The sequence below is a fragment of the Chiloscyllium punctatum genome, chromosome 26, assembly GCF_047496795.1.
Source record: "Chiloscyllium punctatum isolate Juve2018m chromosome 26, sChiPun1.3, whole genome shotgun sequence".
NCBI classification, from domain to species: domain Eukaryota; kingdom Metazoa; phylum Chordata; class Chondrichthyes; order Orectolobiformes; family Hemiscylliidae; genus Chiloscyllium; species Chiloscyllium punctatum.
The window spans coordinates 71,645,658-71,666,856 of record NC_092764.1 but is presented as its reverse complement, the minus strand read 5'-3'; the positions used below and the strand labels follow the sequence as shown (position 1 = coordinate 71,666,856).

General features: G+C 40.9%; 2 protein-coding genes across 9 annotated transcripts in view; one reads left to right on the top strand and one right to left on the bottom strand.

Annotated features, from left to right (window-relative positions):
* Positions 1–17,286, top strand: part of cog4 (component of oligomeric golgi complex 4) — a 61,213-nt gene extending 43,927 nt beyond the window's left edge. The window contains exons 12-19 of one of the 2 annotated variants that reach the window (XM_072547625.1): positions 1,676–1,841; positions 3,375–3,437; positions 5,554–5,670; positions 6,566–6,658; positions 7,390–7,473; positions 8,000–8,101; positions 9,218–9,346; positions 10,838–17,286. In XM_072547625.1, the coding sequence (XP_072403726.1) occupies positions 1,676–1,841; positions 3,375–3,437; positions 5,554–5,670; positions 6,566–6,658; positions 7,390–7,473; positions 8,000–8,101; positions 9,218–9,346; positions 10,838–10,972 (889 nt within the window). In that variant the 3' untranslated portion in view covers positions 10,973–17,286. Of the gene's footprint in view, positions 1–1,675; positions 1,842–3,374; positions 3,438–5,553; positions 5,671–6,565; positions 6,659–7,389; positions 7,482–7,999; positions 8,102–9,217; positions 9,347–10,837 lie in introns of those variants that run through there. The other variant, XM_072547626.1, reaches the window with a different exon arrangement.
* The window catches only part of fcsk (fucose kinase), a 391,653-nt gene continuing 377,473 nt past the window's right edge, over positions 7,020–21,199 (bottom strand). For 6 of the 7 annotated variants that reach the window (XM_072547619.1, XM_072547621.1, XM_072547622.1 and 3 more), the window contains 4 exons: positions 20,529–20,716; positions 18,309–18,408; positions 15,846–16,069; positions 7,020–14,273 (listed from right to left, as the gene is read on the bottom strand). In XM_072547619.1, the coding sequence (XP_072403720.1) occupies positions 14,190–14,273; positions 15,846–16,069; positions 18,309–18,408; positions 20,529–20,716 (596 nt within the window). In that variant the 3' untranslated portion in view covers positions 7,020–14,189. Of the gene's footprint in view, positions 14,274–15,845; positions 16,070–18,308; positions 18,409–19,217; positions 20,717–21,199 lie in introns of those variants that run through there. The other variant, XR_011952315.1, reaches the window with a different exon arrangement.

The following is a 21,199-nucleotide window of genomic DNA, read 5'->3' as shown; positions in this document are numbered from 1 at the left end:
GTGGATGGATGTTTTCTTCAAAAAATAATAACTGACTTCCACTCAATTAATTTTATTTTTACAAAACATGCTTTGATTTGTGAAATATCATGAATTTTAAGCAGTATCAAGTGTTTGTACCAATTTTAGCAATTGAATGAATTAAAAACTCTGTAAACATGCTTTTTAATGCAATTATGTTCAGTCTGGCTTCCTTTAAGGTCAAATCAATTATCGGAATAATCAATTACCCAGCAACAAACTGCCTGCCCATTGCCTTCGAGTAATTGAGGTTCCTCTGTACTCCTGAGTCTGAGATGTATTGTAGGCGTGTTTTGTGTTCCTTTTTTCCGAGATGTGCTGCAGGTCTTGTAGCTTTGAAGGGCTCGCAAACAGTCAGAGGTAGCTTCCTTTGAATTCACTTTTCCCAGGCTCTCCCAGAATAGCCTGTTTGAGATTGATAATTGGTACTTGGGGAAATTGAGCCCACAGTCCTCACCTGGTAAAATGGTTTGTGCAGCTGCAGTATTGTATTTTTGTTATACAGATTTAATCCTCGACTACTTAGCAGCCACAAATAGAAAAATAAATATGCTTCTAGGAACCTGCAGAAACACATTTATGCAATTTACTCTTGGTTATTTAATTTCACCTCCATATATTTAGAACATATACGTTAGGAGCAAGAGTAGGCCATTCGACCCCTCAAGCTTGCTTTTCCATTTAATAAGATCATGGTTGATCCTTACCTTGTTACCCTTTTGACTTCCTAATTAGTCAAGATTTAATCTACCTTTCATCTTAAAAATATCCAATGATTCCCTGTCTCTTGTGCTTTCTAGGAAAGAGCTGCAAAGACTCGTGACCCTCTGACAGGGGGGAACAAAAAACAATCTCATGTCCACTGAAATGGGAGACTCATTTTTATATTCAAAATGTAGCTGCATATCTCAGACTATTTAAATGACAATTATGAAGTTTACAAGATTATAATATTTTGGGACTGTATTAATAATTGGAGGGGGAAAAGTGAAGGTCATATGAGCTTTTCCACAGTCTGTCTGAGAGTAAGCCAAGTGGTTTGATTATCAGAGATCAAAGGAAAGCTTAGAATGTTTTAATGGGAAGAAAGTATTTCTGCTTGGAGACAATGACCTGCATGTTAACTTTATGATTCATCTTTTGAAGGTGACTGAACATTGTTTTGCACAAACATGTACCTTAGATGATTACCGACTGAAGTCATTTCATAATCCCTTTATTCATAACTTTATCTATGGGTAAATAAGAAATGCTTTTCATGTGGGAGGAACTCTTGAATAGTTTGCTAACAGATACAGTACAGGAGGAACCTGTGGGTCAGTGACAGTGGAGGAAGAATTCTATGGGTCAGTGTCTGTGACAGAACAAGCAGGACTTCTTGGTCAGTGACAGTACAGAAGGAATCTATGGGTCAGTAGTTAACAGTTATGGTACAGGAAAAATTACCAGTAGTAAATAGCTGTTTACAACAGATTTGTCTCTTGTTTGAGGGTAAAACCTGGCATGATATTCTGGCAGTTTGTGTCTAACTGAGTTATATGAGGATCCTAGACATCTGTTTATATCTATTGCATTGATGTTTGTGTAAACGCAAGTAGCAGATTGTTGTGTGGTGATGCCATGTTAAATGTTCCTGTGTCTTTCTGTTGTGCAGGGAGGTGCTTTACAATAAGCTCCGGATGGGGTTTCCTGCCACGACCTTTCAAGACATACAGCGTGGTGTAACCAGTGCTGTGAATATCATGCATTCCAGCCTGCAGCAGGGCAAATTTGACACCAAGGGCATTGAAAGCACCGATGAAGCCAAACAATCTTTTCTGGTATGTGTTTTCTTTTGCTACCCCTGACTTGGGAAGTAATTTGCCTGTTGTGTGATGGCTCCCTCTCCTGTCAGCACCCTACCAATGTGCTATCACTGTCAAGCATCCGCCGCATGGTTCCCTATTCTTCAGCATCCATCACTTAAATAGACAACCTTTCTGGTTTTGGATATGAATTGTAAGTTCTGCTGAGGAATTTGAATTAGCTTTATTGTCACGTACTGAAATCAATACGGTGAAAAGTTTCAAAGTTACCACTTATGGCGCAGTCTTAGGTACAAGATACCTCAGTGCAGATTCTTCAGGTTCTTGGGAAAAAGAAAATTGAAACATTTTCAAAAAAGTACAGCGTTACAGTTCATAGGAGTAAATTAGAAAACTGGAGAAATTAAAAAGTTCAGAATAATAATCCTTCCAGCCCAGTCCACGGTGGTACCTTGCTTCCAGTCTGCATGGGGCCCAGAATCACCTGTGATCCACACTGAGACTTCTGGGGGCTGCTGAGAGACTGCCATGCTGGGCCGTGAGAAAGGAATGGGATGTTTTTCATTTGAGCACATCCAATTCTAGCATGAGACATTCCAAGGCTCTTGATATTACCAATCACCACTATCACACGCTTTATGATTCTTTATGGTTATTAAATGATACCATGAGTTGTCCAGGACCCTATGCCTTTTCAGGGTCGCCTACAACCCTCCTTTGTGATTGTCTTTTGAGGATGTTGATAGTTAAGCAGATCACTTTCCTCCAGCACGGTCATGGGTCACTCCTAGGATAGATACCTGCAGAGTAAAATTTATAGTGCTCTTCCCTGTCTGAACATTGTTACAGTGTTAGACAGTTAGATTGGACAGGAGGCACAATTCTGCACATTACTGCTTTCCTACACTGTTCACCCTTTAGTGCAGTTTTGTTCTGTGTGACCATTTTAGGTTAAAACTTGTTAATCTTGTTTCCTGCCCTACTTCCAAAGACCATGAACCTGGTCCTGGTTTATGCTAACAGTTTTACCTCTTACATTGGGCAGCACAGTGGCTCAGTGGTTAGCACTGCTGCCTCATAGCGCCAGGGACCTGAATTCAATTCCAACCTCGGGCGACTGTCTGTGCAAATTCCAGACAGACAATCTCCCCATGTTTTTGTGAGCTGCTTCTGGGTACTTCGGTTTGCTTCCATAGTCCAATGATATGCAGGTTAGGTAAATTGGCCATGCTAAATTGCCTGTAGTGTTCAGGGATGTGTAGGTTGGGTGCATTAGTCAGGGTAAATGTAGAGTAATAGGTTAAGGGAATGGGTCTAGGTGGGTTACTCTTCAGAGGGTCAGTATGGACGTGTTGGCCAAATGGCCTTTTTCCACATTGAAGGGATTCTATGAATACTAGCTAGTCCCAGAAATGAGCTTTCTGAATTCTTATCCTAAGTGTGATCGCAATACTAATGTATGTTTCTTTATCTAATGTATATTTTGTATCCGTCCTGCTCATAGTTCTGTTTTGCTTATTTGCTGTTAAATTGTCTTGTTTCACTTAGGTGACTCTGAATAATGTGGAGATGTGCAGTGAATATCTTCTGACCTTGAAAAAGAACCTGGAGGTATGAGAATATCCAATTCTAAGGACATGTTATGCTACAGGATTAACATTTTTAATTTTTTTCTCTTTGTGGAAGTCAGCTGTTTGAATACAGTCCCAAGGTAGTCCACCTGCACCCCACCTAAGTGGCCTTTCATTATGTAGTCAACCATATAATTGTGCATTTAGACACAATGATACAACTGACTTCCCAATTTTGAGCAATGTTGTAGCCTAATTCAGTCTCATCACCCAACAACTGCTGATGGTCACATGCTGGTATTGATCATTATCTCCCATCACATGTACGTATTGACCAAGGTCTAGTACTTGGGTATATTTGTCTGTTATTTCAGCAAATTGGGAGTGCAGCAGTTTGCATGTATGGAGACTGCAGCTCTTGTTTTGAAAGCATTAAAGTCAATCCAAGCCTCAGTCAATTTCTAAATTTAGCTTGCTTCTCATAGAAACATAGAAATTAGGAGTAGGAGTCGGCCATTTTGCCCTTTGAGCCTGTTTAGCCATTCTATCTCGAATGTGATATTCCCGCTTTCTCCCAACACTCCTCCTCCATGCCTTTAGAGTCCAAAAATGTATCAGTCGTTGTCTTGAATATATTCAGTGACTTAGCCTCCACAGTCTTCTGTGTTATAGAATTCCACAGGTTCACTACCCTTGAAGAAATGTTTCTTCCCCCCCCCCCCCCCCAGTTTCTAAAGTGTGCAACTAGGGGAAATAGCTGCTTTGCCTCTAGTCTGTCCAATCTTGTTAGAATTTTGTTTCAATCAGATCCCCTCAATATTTCTAATATAGGTGCAGTCATATAGCACAGAAACAGATCCTTCAGTCCAACCAGTCCATGCCGATCATAATCCCAACTAAACTAGTCTCACCTGTCTGCACTTGGCCCATATTCTTTCAAACATTTCTTATTCATGTACTTATCCAAATGTCTTTTAAACATTGTAACTGTACCATGTCCTTTGGAAGGTTATTCCTCACACGAGCCACTCTGTAAAAATGTTTTCCCCATGTCCTTTTTTCACATCTCTTCTTTCCCCTTAAAAATATGCCCCCAGTCTTGAAATGCCCCACTCTCAGGGAAAAAAAATCTTATCTGTATCCCTCATGATTTTATAAAACCCTCAATCTCCTATGCTCCAATGAAAAAAGTCCCAGGCTATCCAGCCTGTCTCTACAACTCCAATCTCTTCTGAACCTTCTCCAGCTTGATAACATCCTTCTTATAACAAGGTGACCAGAACTAGACACAGTACTCCAGAAGAGGCCTCACCATAATCCTCTACAATCTCAACATGATGTCCCGACTCTTATACTCTAAGGTCTGGTCAATGAAGACAAGTGTTCTAATGCCGCCTTAACCATCACATCTATACTTGACACAAACTTCAAAGAATTATGTTCCTGAACCCCAATGTCTCTCTGTTCTACAACACTACCCTAAGCCCTACTTTTAATTGCATTAGTCCTGCCCTTGTCTGTTTTACCAAAATACAATACTTCACATTTATCCAAATTAAACTCTGTCTACCACTCCTTAGCCCATTGAACCAATCTATCATGCTGTCTTTGAAATCTCTTTGAAAGAAGTTAACTGTCTTTACTGTTCATTAGACCATCAATTTTGTTATAATCTGCAAACCTGTGGTCAATCACTTGCTTCTTATTTGCACAAAAGTAAATACACTCACCTCCTCAATATTGTGAGAGATGGGGAGGAACCCAGTTATCCAGGGCTTAATTTCCACAAAGGACAGTCCTGTCATCCCTAGTGTCACTCTATGAATCTCCATCACACTCCCTCTTTGGCAAGTATGTCTGTCCTTGGGTAGGAAGACCAAAGCTACACACAGCACTCCAGATGTGGTCTTACCAAGGCCCTGCATAACTGCAATAAAACACCTCTACTTCTGAACTCTAATCATCTTTCAATGCAGGTCAATCCTTCTCCTGGCCAGGTGAGCCAGTTTGTCTGGGCCACAGCACGAAATGGTTTTATTTTGTTAGTTTTCTCCTCAAGGCACTGTTTTACTCTATAAACATCGCCATGTAAGATGCTGGTTCTTCACGATGTTGGAGCAGGAATCTTTGATGAAGTGTTGTATATTTTTCCACAGAGTGACTGTACAAAGCTGTTCAACCAAGGTCTGGGAGCGGAGCAAGCACAAGCAAAGATTGACAGCTGCCTATCAGATTTGGCTGCAGTATCCAACAAATTCAAGGACTTACTGCAGGTGAGATCTAATTTTTAGCTAACATTGTCTTTTAATGAGTTAATTGCAGAATCCAAAATTAATGGGTGACACGGTGGCTCAGTGGTTAGCACTGCTGCCTCACAGCACCAGGGACCCGGGTTTGATTCCCGCTTTGGGTGACTGTCTGTGTGGAGTTTGCACATTCTCCCCGTGTCTGCATGGGTTTTATCTGGGAGCTCTGGTTTCCTCCCATAATCCAAAGATGTGCTGGTTAGGTGAATTGGCCATGCTAAACTGCCCATCGTATTCAGGGATGTGTAGGTTAAATGTATTAGTCAGAGGTAAATGTAGAGTAATAGGGTAGGGGAATGGATCTGGGAGGGATACTCTTTGAAGGGTCGGTGTGGACTTGTTGGGCCAGATGGCCTGTTTTTACACTGTACGGATTCTATGATTCTCGGGTAAAGCAGAAAGTGCTGGAGAAACTCAGCAGGTCTAGCAGCATCTGTAGAAAGTAAAACAGTTAACATTTTGAGTCCAGTAACCCTTTGTCAGAACTGAAATCAGCCATTTGGTTGTGGTGGGGCAGGGTTGTTGTAGGAGCTTTTTTGAGGCAAATGGGAAGAGGAGGGGATAGAATACGTGGAGATGGTGCTGGGAGGGAAGAAATGGAAGGTAAACTGAGGGATTGCTGACATTAAGCTGAGAGATGAATTCTATGTGGGTGCTAATGGGAAATATGAATATTTGAAAATGTGTTGACTCTGCTGGGAGTAACCCATACAAAACAGGACCTGGGTGTGGGGTGGGTAACTGGAAATTTGTCCAGCACAGCTTCCTTGGTACTGCTGAAAAGCTCAAACTAGAGTATGTTTGCTATTAGAATACCCAGACTATGTCTGAGTAAATGAATAAGGTGTACTTTGTCTTACAGGAAGGTTTAGCAGAACTCAACAGTACAGCTATCAAACCACAGATTAAGCCTTGGATAACCGGGTTCCTCTCCATCTCTCACAATATTGAGGAGGTGAGAGTATTTACTCTTGTGTAAACAAGAAGCAAGTGACTGACCACTATAATAGACATCTCCAGGTTTAGAAATTTGTTTGCCACTACATGGTGCAATTACATGCAGATTAAGTGTTAAGATTACTTAACATTGTATGGGTCACACCTTTACAAAACCTGTATCTTTCCATCCCAACTTGTGCATTTCTGTATCCCTCAATTTTGTGAACTGTGTATTGCAGTCAAGTGTCCTGAGTGGACAATCTATAGCCCACTACGTATAAACCCAGTGGTTTATTGCCTGTGGTACATAGTCTTGCTGCTCTGTGTTATTAACCTTTTTTTATATATAACTTATTCATGATTACATTCTCCATCTATAAAAGTGACTTTCTTTAATCCTTCCAACATTTTATACACACGTTACAAAAGTTCTTCAGACTGCAAGAAAACATCACAATTGGTATAATAGATAGTGACCTGGGGCAGTGGTCTGAAGGCCTCATCTATTGCAGACATTGCTTTCACGTCTCTGTAATATTAACCAGCCTCTGGTACTCTGCATTCAGTCAGATATGCTGAAGGAGCTCTCAAAAGTGGTCTTCCTATTCTCAAAAATGGTGAAGTCAGTAATGACATGAAGAATTGTTAGTCCTAAGCAGTTATTTAACAGGAGAGCAAAATTCTGATGTGTCGTTTCTCAAGCCATTGGCTTTTGTTTGTTTTACACAATGTTTTATTGTATTCTAGGAGGAATTTAATGATTATGAAGCCAATGATCCCTGGGTTCAACAATTTATTCTCAACCTGGAGCAACTGATGACAGAGTTCAAGGTGTGCCTGTAAGGCTTCCTTAACATTCAGAAAGTTGAAACTAAATTGAGGATTTGAACAATAAATACAACTTTCCTAATGTTGGATTCTAAAATATAAACTGGCAGTACCAAGGAGGAACCACATTGTCTCTTAACATTGTTTCCCAACAGTCTCAAGACTATGGAATGTATTACTGTTTTTCATCTCCTCAAAGTGGTCACATGGGCCTGGTAAGGGAGAGCATACCCCGTGACTCGTTCCTTATCGGTTTTACAGTAAAACTCCCTGTCCCACTTGTGCACTAGTTAATTGAAGCCTGCACAAAACAATCCTGTCTCTTTACAACTGTTGGCTGATTCTATTTCATTAATTTTCAGAACACCCAGTTAGAACTTATTACCTGTTGCTGCGTTTCTAGTATTTTCTGTTTTTGTTTCAGATTACCGGTATTAGTGATTTGCTTTTTAATTCTCCCTAAATGTTGGGCAGATGGAAGGGAAAGTGCAGTCATTTCTTGATGTTACTGTGTTTGTGTGTTTTCTAGGCTGGATTGTCCCCGGTCATCTATGATAATCTCACTGGTCTGATGACGAGCCTGATTGCAATTGAGCTGGAGAAGGTGGTCCTGAAGTCAACATTTAGCCGGGTATGAGTGGGGAAAGCCACATATTTCAGCATTTTATGTATATTGTTCTGAAACAAATTGAACTGATGGTTTCTGGGGAGGAGGTACTGCCTTCGAGTGGGCACTAAGCCACACAGATGAGCAAATGGTTTACATTTTGAGGATTGGTTACACGGACAACGCATGTTATTCCCCTGTAAGGGACTAAGGGGTGATATAACTGAGGACATTGTAGGGATTACAGCATCTCACTATCTATTCTATCTCAAGTTGGTGTGTCCAGGTCAATTGGGGCAATTATTGCCAGGCCATTAGCGATGATGTCAAGAAATATTCCTTTGTGCAAACACTAGGGAACCCTAGGACACCACCACACACCCCCCACATCTCCCCTCCCCCCAATACACACACACAGACATATATATGTAGCTGTGCTGCAAGAGAAAACCTAAACTATATTGGTCTCAGAAACCATGGGCAATGCAGGGAAATCTTGTCCAGGGATGTTGTGCCAATTACCATCAGAAACCATAGGCGTAAATGACAGATTGTGATTGATACAAACAGGGGAAGCTGCATAAGCAAATACAAATCTTAGAAACTGCAATGTAAGGTACTGATTTTAGTCGAAACTTCAACCACACTGATATCTTTTAGCCCTTCATTTTGGAATAACTGAGCTACCATTTTATTAAGTGATCAGTTGTTTTCCTGAAGATGTTGACTGCTGTTGAGTTCCTGCAGTCCTGTAGTAAGCCTCTCCCCAGAAAGCTGCTTCTGTATTCCAAGTCTATTTCACAAAGGACAATAGGTGACTGGATAACTTCAGATCTGTGATTTTCTCTCTATTCCCTTATCCTTAGCCCAAATAGACTAAGGATAGGCTAAATTGAAACATAATGAAACTTTAGTGGTTAAGACAGTTTATATACCTTCAAAATCCTTAGATCAAAATAGGAAGGAGGGGCCTGAGGAACATTTCAATTACAAATAATGTTTGAATGAGGATTCCTTTCTTCATTTTAAAAATTATTTCGTCATCTTCCCAGAGACATCTCCTATCCTCATTCAGACTGACCTGTTTCTTAAAACTGACTTTGCATTATCTCCTCCTGACCTCTTTTGGTTGCTTCTCAGCTTGGTGGGTTGCAGTTTGACAAGGAGCTCCGATCACTTATTGCATACCTGACGTCAGTGATCACGTGGACCATTCGTGATAAGTTCGCTCGCCTCTCTCAGATGGCAACTATACTGAATTTAGAAAGGGTGAGTGTGTGGAGTAAGATGGAGGAGAGTGGGATGTGATTCATGTGTAGACTAATGAGGAAAGGTTTTATATTTATATTAATTAAAAACTGAAAGAGCTACGGATGGTGTAAATCAGAAACTAAAATAGAAATTGCTGAAAAAGTCTCAGCAGGACTGGCTGCATCTGTGAAGAGAAATCAGAGTTAACGTTTCAGGTCCATTCTGAGGAAGGATCACCGAAACATTAACTCTGATTCCTGTCCACATATGCTGCCAGACCTGCTGAGCTTTTCCAGAAACTTTGTTTTTGTTTTCCATTTATATTACTCCTTACACAATCACAAAATATGCAGAAGTGCTTTACAACTGATAAAGTACTTCCAAAATGTAATCACTGTTGTAATGTAAGAGACTGTCTGACAACTTTAGGGATCCCTGAGGAGGTTTTGACTGTACGGGAGTTTTAATTCTGATTTCCAGCATCTGCAGCATTTTGCTTGATGGCTGCGAGACATTTGAGGAAGATGTGATTGAGTGTAGGAGGATGAAATATCGCGTTTAGCAGTGTGTGAGAACAGGACAAGGGGTTCAGTGAGACATGGTCACTGTCCCAAAGGACACCGATTGTGTATGGCCCATCCATTACTGACATTATGACAGCCTGACTGGGAAGCTTCAACAAAATGGAGGTGAGAGTTATAAGGCAACAATAGGCTGGTTTCAGAGTTGATCTGAAGCAGTGCACTGGCTGCAAAAAAACAATTGAAATAGAACTCTAGAAGCTCCTGAGAGAACAACAGACACTGGTTCAGCAAGTCTCCTCCACCCAGACTAATTGTTATAAAGTTCTGTCATCAACAGCTTTTGATTTCCTACTTCACAGAATCTATTGATCCATCTAACAGTGTTGTTTGACCCTGGAGCAACTTGCCACTAGGAGTTAGTTCTGCCTGTAGAGAATTTTTTTACTCTGTTTAACTTTGCAAAAGACATGTGAATTACATTGTTACTTGTGTTTTAAATACCTGGTTTCTTTAACATTTCATTATTTGAGTGTGCTGCATTATGTTTCCTGTCAGTCATTTCTTCAGTGAGAATGGTCTTCCTTCATAACTTCAATTTTAAAACCTCCAGTTTCTGCCTCTCTTGCCTAAACCCTTTCTAACGTATCTATAGCTTTTTGATGATCAACACTGTGCATACTCCAGAACTGACCATGTCACTGGTCTATACAGTGCTATTATTATCTACTTTCCTTTTTAATTCAATGTTCTATATTAGTAACTGCCTCACATTGACCAGGCATTTGGAGGTGTGATCAATTATACTCTCTCTTCTCCTACACCGTTCAGTGCCTGATGGGGACACATTTCCTGTTACCCCTTCCCATATGTATAACTCTAACTCTACCAGGTTCAGGTTGGTCAATAATTCTGTTAAAGTGTACTTCAATCTCTACATAACATGTGGCTTTGCACCTACATTTCTCATCACTTTTTGTTTCTACAGGTCACTGAGATTTTGGATTACTGGGGACAGAACTCTGGTCCATTGACCTGGCGCCTTACACCCGCTGAGGTGCGTCAGGTGCTTGCACTGCGGAATGACTTTCGTAGTGAGGACATCAAGAGGCTTCGCTTGTAGCAGTTGTGCTTGGTCAATCTTCAGAGGATCAATTATTATGATTCCTCTTGGACAGCAAGATTTTGCATATTCAGACAGTGGGGCTTTGTTCAGCATTTTAAAAAATCTCATTGACTGGATGTGGTGTACACCAGGAATAACTTGCATACATTTTTGTTTTCCAAAGGGATTTTTGTGTATTAATTGACAGACTATCTGAGTGTTGGGGAGAGGTTCAGAACCATTCACATACTGGAATAAAGGGTAAAACCTCATTACCTTTGGACTGTGCTGTACCAGGTCATGTTGCAGGGAGATGGATTGTTTTCAGGATGTGATTTGCCAGACTTTTCAAGTGTAATCTATTTACTCTGTCCACTGAGGTAACAACAGAATAGAGATATTGCCCAATTTCACCCCTGATGTGCGGTGAGATGGTCTGATCTTGGTTGGCTAGACTGGCAGGAGTACGCTCACCCTGAGAGGTGAAGCAGTGGCTAACATCTGATTCCTGGATTTGGTTCTGTGAATAATTTTAGTAAGTATGAATAGGGGTACATCACCCGAAGCCTGGATTGGACGTGGCTACGCTAATCCCAGTGTTTAAATAGACAGCTAAATATGTACACTTCAGGGCACTACTGAAAGAATGAGTATTAGACTGTTGGGTGAGATATTAATTCAAGACACTGTGGCTGTTTGGTTGGACATATAGTACTATTTTCCAGACCTTGAAGGTCATTTCTAGCATCCTATTCAAAGTTTCAGTAATCAGTGGTGTGGGAGCGTGCAGTGGAGTATTTGAGGTATGGAATTAATATAAAATGAATAACTGAGGCATGGAACTAGCAGGAAGACCTCCCTAGTGCATGCTGCAAAATGAATTGTTTGTTGGGCAAGGGATTTTAAATTTTCACGCCAGAAAATTGAATGGGTATTTATAATTTGTGTTGAAGTTGCCTAAATTAGTTAACCTTTGAACCACAAAGAATGACTTGGATTTCTATGGGGGTTTTTGTATCCCCCAGCTGTCCTGCATGCTTTCCAGCCAGTAAAATAGTTTTGAATTGCATTCTCTGGTACAATGTGGTAAACAAGGTAACTGACACAGTAAAGCAGACAACAAAGAAATAAATTGCCAGACAATCTGTTATCTCACTGGGTTTTGTCTGCATCTTATCATGCACCTAAATTTAGCTCTAATTATATCTAGCTATGATCTTACTGAACAAAACAGTAGTAGGCTTGAGGGGCTGAATAGCCTTCTCCACCTCCTGATTTGTAAGTTTGTTTGTTTTCAAATTCTTCAATGCCTTTGCATCTTCACAGCTCTGTAACCTCCTCCAATTTTAATTGAGCAGTTATGTGCAAAGTAACATTCTTAACAGATATACCATCTTGCATAATATCGGGGGATGGGGGGAGCTGATAGCAGCAGAAGCCAAGTCTATGGTAATGTGTGGCTTTGATACCCAGGTGGAGGGGGAAGAATGGTAGGGCTATGGTGATAAGGGATTCAAAAGAAATGGAACTGACAGGCATTTCTCTCGCTGCAAGAGAGATTCCAGAATGGTATGGTGTCTCCTAATACCAGCATTAAGGCAGTCTTGGAGTGGCTGCAAGGTGTTCTGAAGGGGGAAAATGAAACTTTGTTGGTCATCTAAGTTTTTAAAAAAGTGTAAAGGCTTTGTGCCTTAATACATGAAACATCTGAAGTGAAGTAGATGAATTAGCAGTGCAAATAGATAAGTGATGAATATGGAGACATGGCTGCAGGGTTGACCAGTGATGGGACCTGGATATGTAGGAGTATTCATTATTTAGGAAGGATAGACTGAAATGGAAAGGTGGGATAACATTGTTAGTAACAGATTAAATCAATGTAATGGTGAGGAACTATATCTGTCCTTTAGTTTTTTTTTCATCACCACCTCCATTTTCTGTGCAAATAATGTTGGGTTTATCTAACATCTCCACTACTGTTTGGGAGGTTAAAGGGAAGGCATTAAGTAAGTAATCAGATATAGATGCAACTTTAGTTTCATCAGTCTATATAGGTAAGTTTAAACTAGGTGGTTAATAGATGGGAAAAAAAATACTCAGCTGTGTGGAAGTGCACTTCTAGATATTAAAAAAAAGTGAAACCAAACTATTGTGGAGGAGGATTTCCAGAAGTGTGTATATGGTGGTTTTATACTTCAATACATTGAAGTAACCAGAGAACAGGCTATTTTAGACTTGGTACTATTGCAATGAAAAAGAATTAACTAATAATCTTTTTTGCACTGTGTACTTTGGGAAGAGTGATGCGTTCTTCATTAAGATGAGGTTGAAGTAATTGTAGCTGAACCAAATGGGTGTAAGGTACAAAGTGGAGGAATTGACTGATTTAAAAAAAAATAACTGATGGATAAGCAATGGTTAATATTTAAAGAACATGTGAATGAATTACTACAATTATTAATTCCTGTCTCATGTAAAAATAAACTGAAAAGTTGGCTTAATCTAAGATGGCTCCCTCAGTACTCCCTCATGGAGCTTGAGGATGAATTGTTGAATCAAAGCCTCACCTAATGTCTTAACTAACATTCTAATGTGACAAGAGCAACAGCTGCAAAGGAGCATCAACACCTGCAAGATCCCCTCTCAGCCACTTACCATCCTGATGTGGAAATACATTGCAATCTGTATAGTGTAATGCTATTAGTAAAGGAACTCCAGGAACAGCAGAGGTACAGGAAACTAGCCCACCACCACCTTCTGCAGGTCAGCTGCTAACACCCTCAACCTATAATGTTGGTCCAGCCAGTGATGCCCAGATCCTTTAATGAATCATCCTTAATGATGAAAATATAAATTCCCAAACCTTCCCAATGAAAAGCAACTGATTGAAACACTCAAAGTGCCACGATACGATAGCAAAGTAATTCTGGAGTGTGAATTGAGTTAGAAAACATTTATACCTCATCCAGCCAGTGGCAGTATCATTCTGAATTGTTGAGGATTTGCTTCAGCTCATTACCAATGCTTGCAGCATATACCAGAATGATTCTGACGTTTTGGCTTCATAAAAATAAACTTTATCTTCAGAAAGGTTGATCCAATGATTTGAAATTCACTTAAATGTTATTACACCCAGTGATTTCTGTCTGATTATCTATAATAGTCCACAATTTGTGCAAACCCAAAAATTATTTTGTAAGGCAGGAGATGGTGTGTTAGATAGTTCGTGCAGGATTCATTCTCCCCCAGCTCCACTCAAACGCACAGTGATTCCAGTCTCATCTACTTCCACTGCATGGACACTGAAGTTTCCCAAACCCTGCAAGAAAGTCAGAATTGAGATCTGTTACAACTTAGTCTGGTATTGAGAGGATAGGACAAACAGCTTATGGGACAGAGCCAGGTATCTGGATAAGAGAGAACAGGGAACTTAGGCACAAACTCTGGTATTTCACTTTGCAATCATAAATATTAACTGAGACCTTTCTTAACATCTATGACAATTAGACTGAGGGCAAGAGGAGATAGAGTGATTGTTAAATATCAAAAACTTGTCTTAGAAATTAGAAGGCAAGCATTCAAACAGCTCATATTAAAAGGGAAGGGGAAGACCTCCCTCGAAATGACATGAGACTCCAGGAAACAAAGGGTGAATCCAGAATTTTGGAGTCACAAGAGCTCCAACAAAATGGAAAATGTTCTGTTAACTACACAGGAAGATGCTTTCCCTGCAGTGACATCCCCAGCTCTTATGTTTTGCTGGCAATGTGCATATGAAGTCCATAGGATCATGAGGAGGCCATTCAGCCCTTAAAGCATGTTTTGTCATTCGTTTTGATTATGAATGGTCTGCCTCTTAACTCAGATTTGGCCTTCCTTTCATAACCCTTAATACTATTTCCAAAAATAAATATCATTCCCAACTGACTGCCAGCCTCAATAGCTTCTTAAGAGAGTTTGATCCAGACTTCCGCTTTCTGATTATTGCCACTGAACAGCCTAGCTCTAACATGAAGGTTCAACTTCCCTTGATCTGGACCCATCCACCATGGAAGACAGTTTATCTACCAAATCAACCCTTTCAAGATCAAAAACATCACAATTTCATCATCTTTAAATTACCCCTCCATCTTCTATCCTCAAAGGAACACAAATCTAGACTAACTACCTATATCATAATTTAATGGAAATATTAGCATTCTGCCGTAAGTAAGTCTGTTGTTGCAGTGAAGCCCAACAGTAACTGGAGGAACACCACCTCATTTTCTGTCTCGGCACTATACAGACTCAACATTCAGTTCAACAATTTAAGAGCATTAACTTTTAACCCCTTTTGCCAACCTCCCTGCCAGTGATTTTATTTTGCCTAGGTATGCGCTCATCAAATCCTACATTTTTTTGGCTATCGACAGCTATCATTAACACCTATTTTGTATCTCTTAATCTCCTTTATTACTACTAATTACTTGTCTTTTGCTGTCTGTTCCACTCACTCCTCTCCCTTTGTCAACAACATAAACACAGTCATTTTCTAGCCCTGTTCAGTTTCAAAGACTACACAAAACATTAACTCTGCTTCTCTCCCCATGGCCGCTGCTAGACCTGCTGAGTCTGCAGCATGTTTTGGTTTTAGTTGGACAATTATCGGAGCGAACAGAAGTCCTACTTCCCCGGAGTGATAGGTCTGACAGGGAAATCTCAAGAATGTGAAGATTTGATTTGGCTCATCTGACTATAAACAGTCAAATCAAAATTCCTGCAACTCTTAATACCAATAACATCCTGTAGTGATGTGTGACCAATTCTCAAATTAAGCAGTTTGGTCTTTACGGGAGATGAATACCATGATGCTGTACTGTGGGAGGGTCTCTGTAACAGCTAACCATCCTACCTTGCTTGTTCTCAGTATCCTCTCGATGGTGTCTTTCTGTTGAGGTTCCTTGGTCAGAAGGTAAAGGAAGCCTCCACCGCCTGCCCCAGCCAGGCTCTGCCCATGTACGTGGGGCTGGAGGACAGCCATTATTTGTCGGACGGCAGAGGGCTCACACCCAGGAGCCATGCATTTCTTCTGCTGCCAGTAAGTGTTCAGGCATTGGCCAATCCATGGGAGGTCACCTGCCAAATACAACAGATTATCAGAAATGTACATGTTTTTCTCCCTCTTTCTACAGTCACATAAATAGTGAAAAGGGTATCAAAGGATGTTTGGGGCCTATTAGGGTCCAGAAAGGGGATTTCCGCTTGGAGGTAGGGGGCATGATAAGAGACTAAATTAATATTTTTATCTGCCCTTACAAAGAAGAAGATATTACCAATGTGGTAGTGACTGTGGAAGAGGTTGTAGTTGACTAAAAATAGACAAGAAACATGTGACAGGCTTGCTTTGTTTAAGGTTGAAAAATCACTGGCTCTGAAGAGAATGCATTCAAAAGATTTCAAGGGATGTCTAGTTGTTTGCTGCTTCCCTCTTCCAATTCCCCATTCTCTCAAACATCACTTCCATCTCTCTACCCTTAGCTTGCAAATTCCCTCTCTTGGTCACCTCACTCCATCCCACCCTGTTGCTCACTGCTTGCTTGAAACAACCTTCTCCTACTTCCTTTCTTGCTTGACACTTTGCTCACAGTCTCCTGCTCACTGTCCTATTCCTATCGCCATCTTCCCCTACCACTGCATTATTTTTGGAGTTGGATTTCAAAATAGAGGCAGATGGACTTTGGTTAGTGAAGTTTATTTAAGGAGATCAGAAACTCAATTTTGAACAGTGACCGAAGTACATAATTTCTAAGAAGCCAACTATTTATTGAATCCCTGAGGTGATAATGGATAAGATGTTTATACTGCTAGTTTAGATTTGACTTCAGGACACAAGATTTTAGTTTAGAAGAATCTAGAATCAGTTTAAAAGGTAGAATAAGTTTTCTCATAGCAGGGAGAGCAAGCTTTTCCAGTCAGTTCAGGATAATTCATCACCTCAGCATAAGTAGTTTCTAGTCTGTGGAGCTTCTAAGCCAGGAGAGTTTGGATAGAAAACTTAAAGTTGTTAAAACTCAGTTCAGGCTATCAGAATTGGTAAGAAGTCCATGTCAGTGGATTCCAAGAGGAATCATCTTTAGGGACCAAGGGTAGGAAAGGTTAAGAAAAATATAAAAAGCTGACATAGGAGTGATCTCTCTCTGGGATTGTGTTTCTGTTGAGAAACAGATTGAAACTTTGTATTGATGTTTGTGTTAAGATCCTTCCAACTGTCATATATATAGTATATTTTTATTTATAGCTCTTTGATTTTTTTTCTTTTGCACAATAAAATTATGTTCTGTTGTTGAAGCACACTTGCAGTCTCATGTGAATATGTTTCTGTGATTAACCACCATGGAACCCAAAAGCAAAAATTAAATATATGATCTATCAAGCTGGGCTTCATTCTGGGATCAGACTTGTCCAATATTACCATCAGCCGGGATCATAACTCCTTCTCACCTTTTTCTTGACTGTTGTGCATTACTTTCTTGTCCTACCTCTCAGTTTTCACTTCCTCCAACCAACCCCCTCACAATCTCTCTACCCACTGCTTTCCAGGCCCCTCGTTTAATGCTTTCCTCACTCCCCCTTCACTTTGTCTCACTGCTTCCACCTTGAAAATTAAAGGGCAAAAAAACAGGAAGAAACTTAAACTAATTGTGATCATTACAGAAAACGTACTTGGAAAACTAACAGGGTTAACAGCTGGCAGGTCTCCTCAGCCTGAGTGCTTGTGGCTTAGGGTCTTAAAGGAAGTGATAGAGAGATAGTAGATGTACTGCTTGTAGTCTTCCATAATTCCCTAGGCTTTGGAAAGGTCTCAGTGGACTGTAAAATCCATAAATGTAACGTCAGTTCAAGAAAGAGGGAAACAGAAAAGAAACTATAGGCCAGTTAACATAACACTGGGTAAATGCTAGAATCCATTGTTAAGAGGAGGCAGTGTGTAATGTTTTTCAGTCAAGGAAAGTAAACATAGTTTTGTGAAAAGGAATTTGGACAGCATCGATGGATTAATCCTGGGTAAAGCCATGGTGCACTCACGGGGAAAACCAAATGATCAGAATGGAAAACGAGGTACTGGGTCGCCACCTGATCACCTAGGGCTGTGTATGGAAGCAGGTCAACACACAGACTCTTGCCTCTCTAACCCAGTCCAAGTCAGAGGCTAAATCTGGGGATCAGCTGGTCAATGTAACTTACTATCAATATGGAATCTGGCTTTATCTGGAATCTTATTTGGAATGTTCTGATCGCTAAGACACTAGCTAGTGTGCTTTCCACTGTTTGATTCTGTGATAGTGCTGATGGCAGGTCCAGCAGTTTTCCTTACCTTCGATAAAAGCTTGAGCACATTCCTCTGCATTCCTGACCAGCGCATCCACATTCTCCACAATATTGGGCACCCTGGCGTACCAACTCCTCAGTACATCCTGCAAAACAACCAAAACAAATCTCAAAAACTGGGATTAAAACTACTTCCTTACTCTAAACTTCCCTCAGATAAGGGTCCTGAAGGGCTACACCCAAAACGTCGACTTCTGCACTTCCTGATGCTGCCTGGCTTGCTGTGTTCTTCCAGCCTCCTGCCAGTCTACTTTGGATTCCAGCATCTGCAGTTTTTATGTCTCCAGAGAAGTGTCCAGCTGTCCAGTCAGCCCGCTTTCTACAGTCTCAGAAAAGTGCTTCAGTAGAACTTCTTAAAAATGTCTTTTTTTATTCATTAGCTATGGCTGAGGCAGGCAAGTCAGCATTTAATGCACAGCAAACCTTTTATTATCTGGCACTATAGGACCAGGAGTGGACCAATTGATCAAATTTTCTGGGTGACCAAAAGGTCCTATAATTAAGATAAAACACACACTAAGTCATAGAAACATAATGCAGGGGGTACACACATTACTGTTATATTTTATTTACAGTATTAATCACTATAATAACAATGTAACTTTGCCTTTAATAAAACTTAATCAGAAGAGAGCCCTCTCACACACTCAACTGACTACTCGTAGATTGTGGTATTTGAGGAGAAGTTGACTTGAGATTGCATCAACTGTTGATAACAATGGCCATTCAATTGGAAAATATGTATATTTACCTTGAGGTAAATCAATTCAAAAAACTATAGTAAATGGATAGGGTAATACAGTAAACTTCATGGTATTTGAGTTATATAATGTTTGCTGGTTTATCAAGAGTGCCAGTTTATAAGGTGCCAGACAAAACAACATTTGCTGTATACCTTGAGAAGGTGGTGATGAGCTGCTGCTGCCTTGCACTGTAAAGAATGTAGTAAATCAAAGGCACCCACAGCACTGTTAGATAGAGAGTTCCAGGTTTTTGTGTTCCAGTGAAGGAACAGTAATATTATTCCAAGTCAGTGGAGTTGCTTGGAGGGGAATTGGGTGGTGATATTTCCATGCATCTGCTGTCCTTGTCCTTCTCGGTGGTAAAGATTTCAGAAGATGCTGTCTGATAAGCCTTGGTGAGGTGCTGCACTGCATCTTGTAGATGGTACACAATGCTCCATCGTGGTGATGTCAGAGGGCATACCAATCAAATGGACAGCTTTGCTTTGGATGATGGTGGGCTTCACTCAGCCAGGGAAGTGGAGAGGCTTCCATCACACTCCTGGCTCGTGCCTTGTCAATCTTGCACAGGCTTGGGGATTCAAGAGGTGAATTACTTACTTCAGAATGTCCAGCCTCTAACCTGACTCCAAGCAGGTGAAAGTGTTGCCCCAGATTCTTGTTAGCTCCAGTTTTGCGGGGGCTTTATGTGCCACACTTGATCCAAACATAGCCTTGATGTTGAGGGTGGTCACTCTCCCCTCACCTCTGAAATTCAGTTCTTTTGTCCATATTTAAACCAAGACTGTCATGAGATCTGTAACCAAATGATGTTGGTGTACGCCAAACTGAGCATTTGTGAGCAGGTTATTGCTGAGTAAATGGTCCTTTAATTAGTCTGAGGTAGGATTTCTATTGGTATCCAGCAGGAAACGCTGTCAAACCATTGGAGGCCAGCACCTCTACCTCCGACAGTGACATCAGAGTGGTAGTCACCACTGTAATGATAGAGAGGCTAAGGAACTGGCGTTGAGTGATGGACCTGATGTTCAGCTAATCCTGAGATCTCACTTGCCCAGACTAACAGGCTGCAGGGATCACATTAGGAGATGTGGAGAGGTAAACCTCTTCAGAAACCCATCCCAAATGACCTCAGAAGCGAGCAAAAAGCCCTCCTTCCATCCCTTTTCATTGGCCAGTTGCCTGTAGGGTTGTGCATGTGACACTTTTGCTGCCCATTACATCAGAGGCACAAGTTGCCCACCCAATTGGGTTATGTGGAGATGCTCACCCATCACCTCCCCAGCCACTCTGAGAATCGTGGTGAGCATGGTCAGACCAGAGCCAGTGCAGGCACTGTGTAACATTTCAGTTGAGAGTTCCCTGAGGGCAGTGAGTATGGTGGTAGATTTGTGACACTGGGATATTTGGGTCCTGACACTGTGACTACTGCCGGAGTTTGTTATGTGATGAGTGAGTTGAACCTGTAGAAGGTTGCGTGCGAGTCTTGTCTTCCCCGTGTACACCAGCAGCAAGTGGTTATTCAGAGTCTTCACAAAAGCGTCGGTCACCGCAATGCGCTCAACATCTACACGCAGCGGCAACTGGGACTTGGACCGACCAATCTTGATACCAGGCACTAGACCTCCGACTTGGTCCTGCCAGCCCCCACCTAGAAAAGGAAGGAATGTTAATAAGGAGAAAGAAAGACATGCTTTCACAGCACAGGACAGCCCAAAGCTACATTTCTGAAGTGGAAACACAGGGGCTAATTTGCACCCTGATATTGCCCCCATCTCGAAATTCCATTTGGTTCCTCAATCACTCCCAGTACACCCTCCATTCTCACATCAGTTTCCTCTACAAGCACAGGAGATGCACATTTTAACCTCTGCATTCTTTACCATCGAAGGCTCCAAACACTCTGGTGAAAGTGTTCTACTTCTTTCAATTTGTTAAACTATTGTCACCATTTAATGGGGAAGAATACACCTACAATAGTACTCCATTGTTTCACACCGTCACAAAATGTATAAATGTAAAAAGTCCCAGCAAGACCACCAAAATGACTCAGTTGCCTGACTGACTGCTATTCAGGACAAAATCATATCACACTAGGATTTGTCAGTAACAGAAAGTTAACTGTTCCACATTT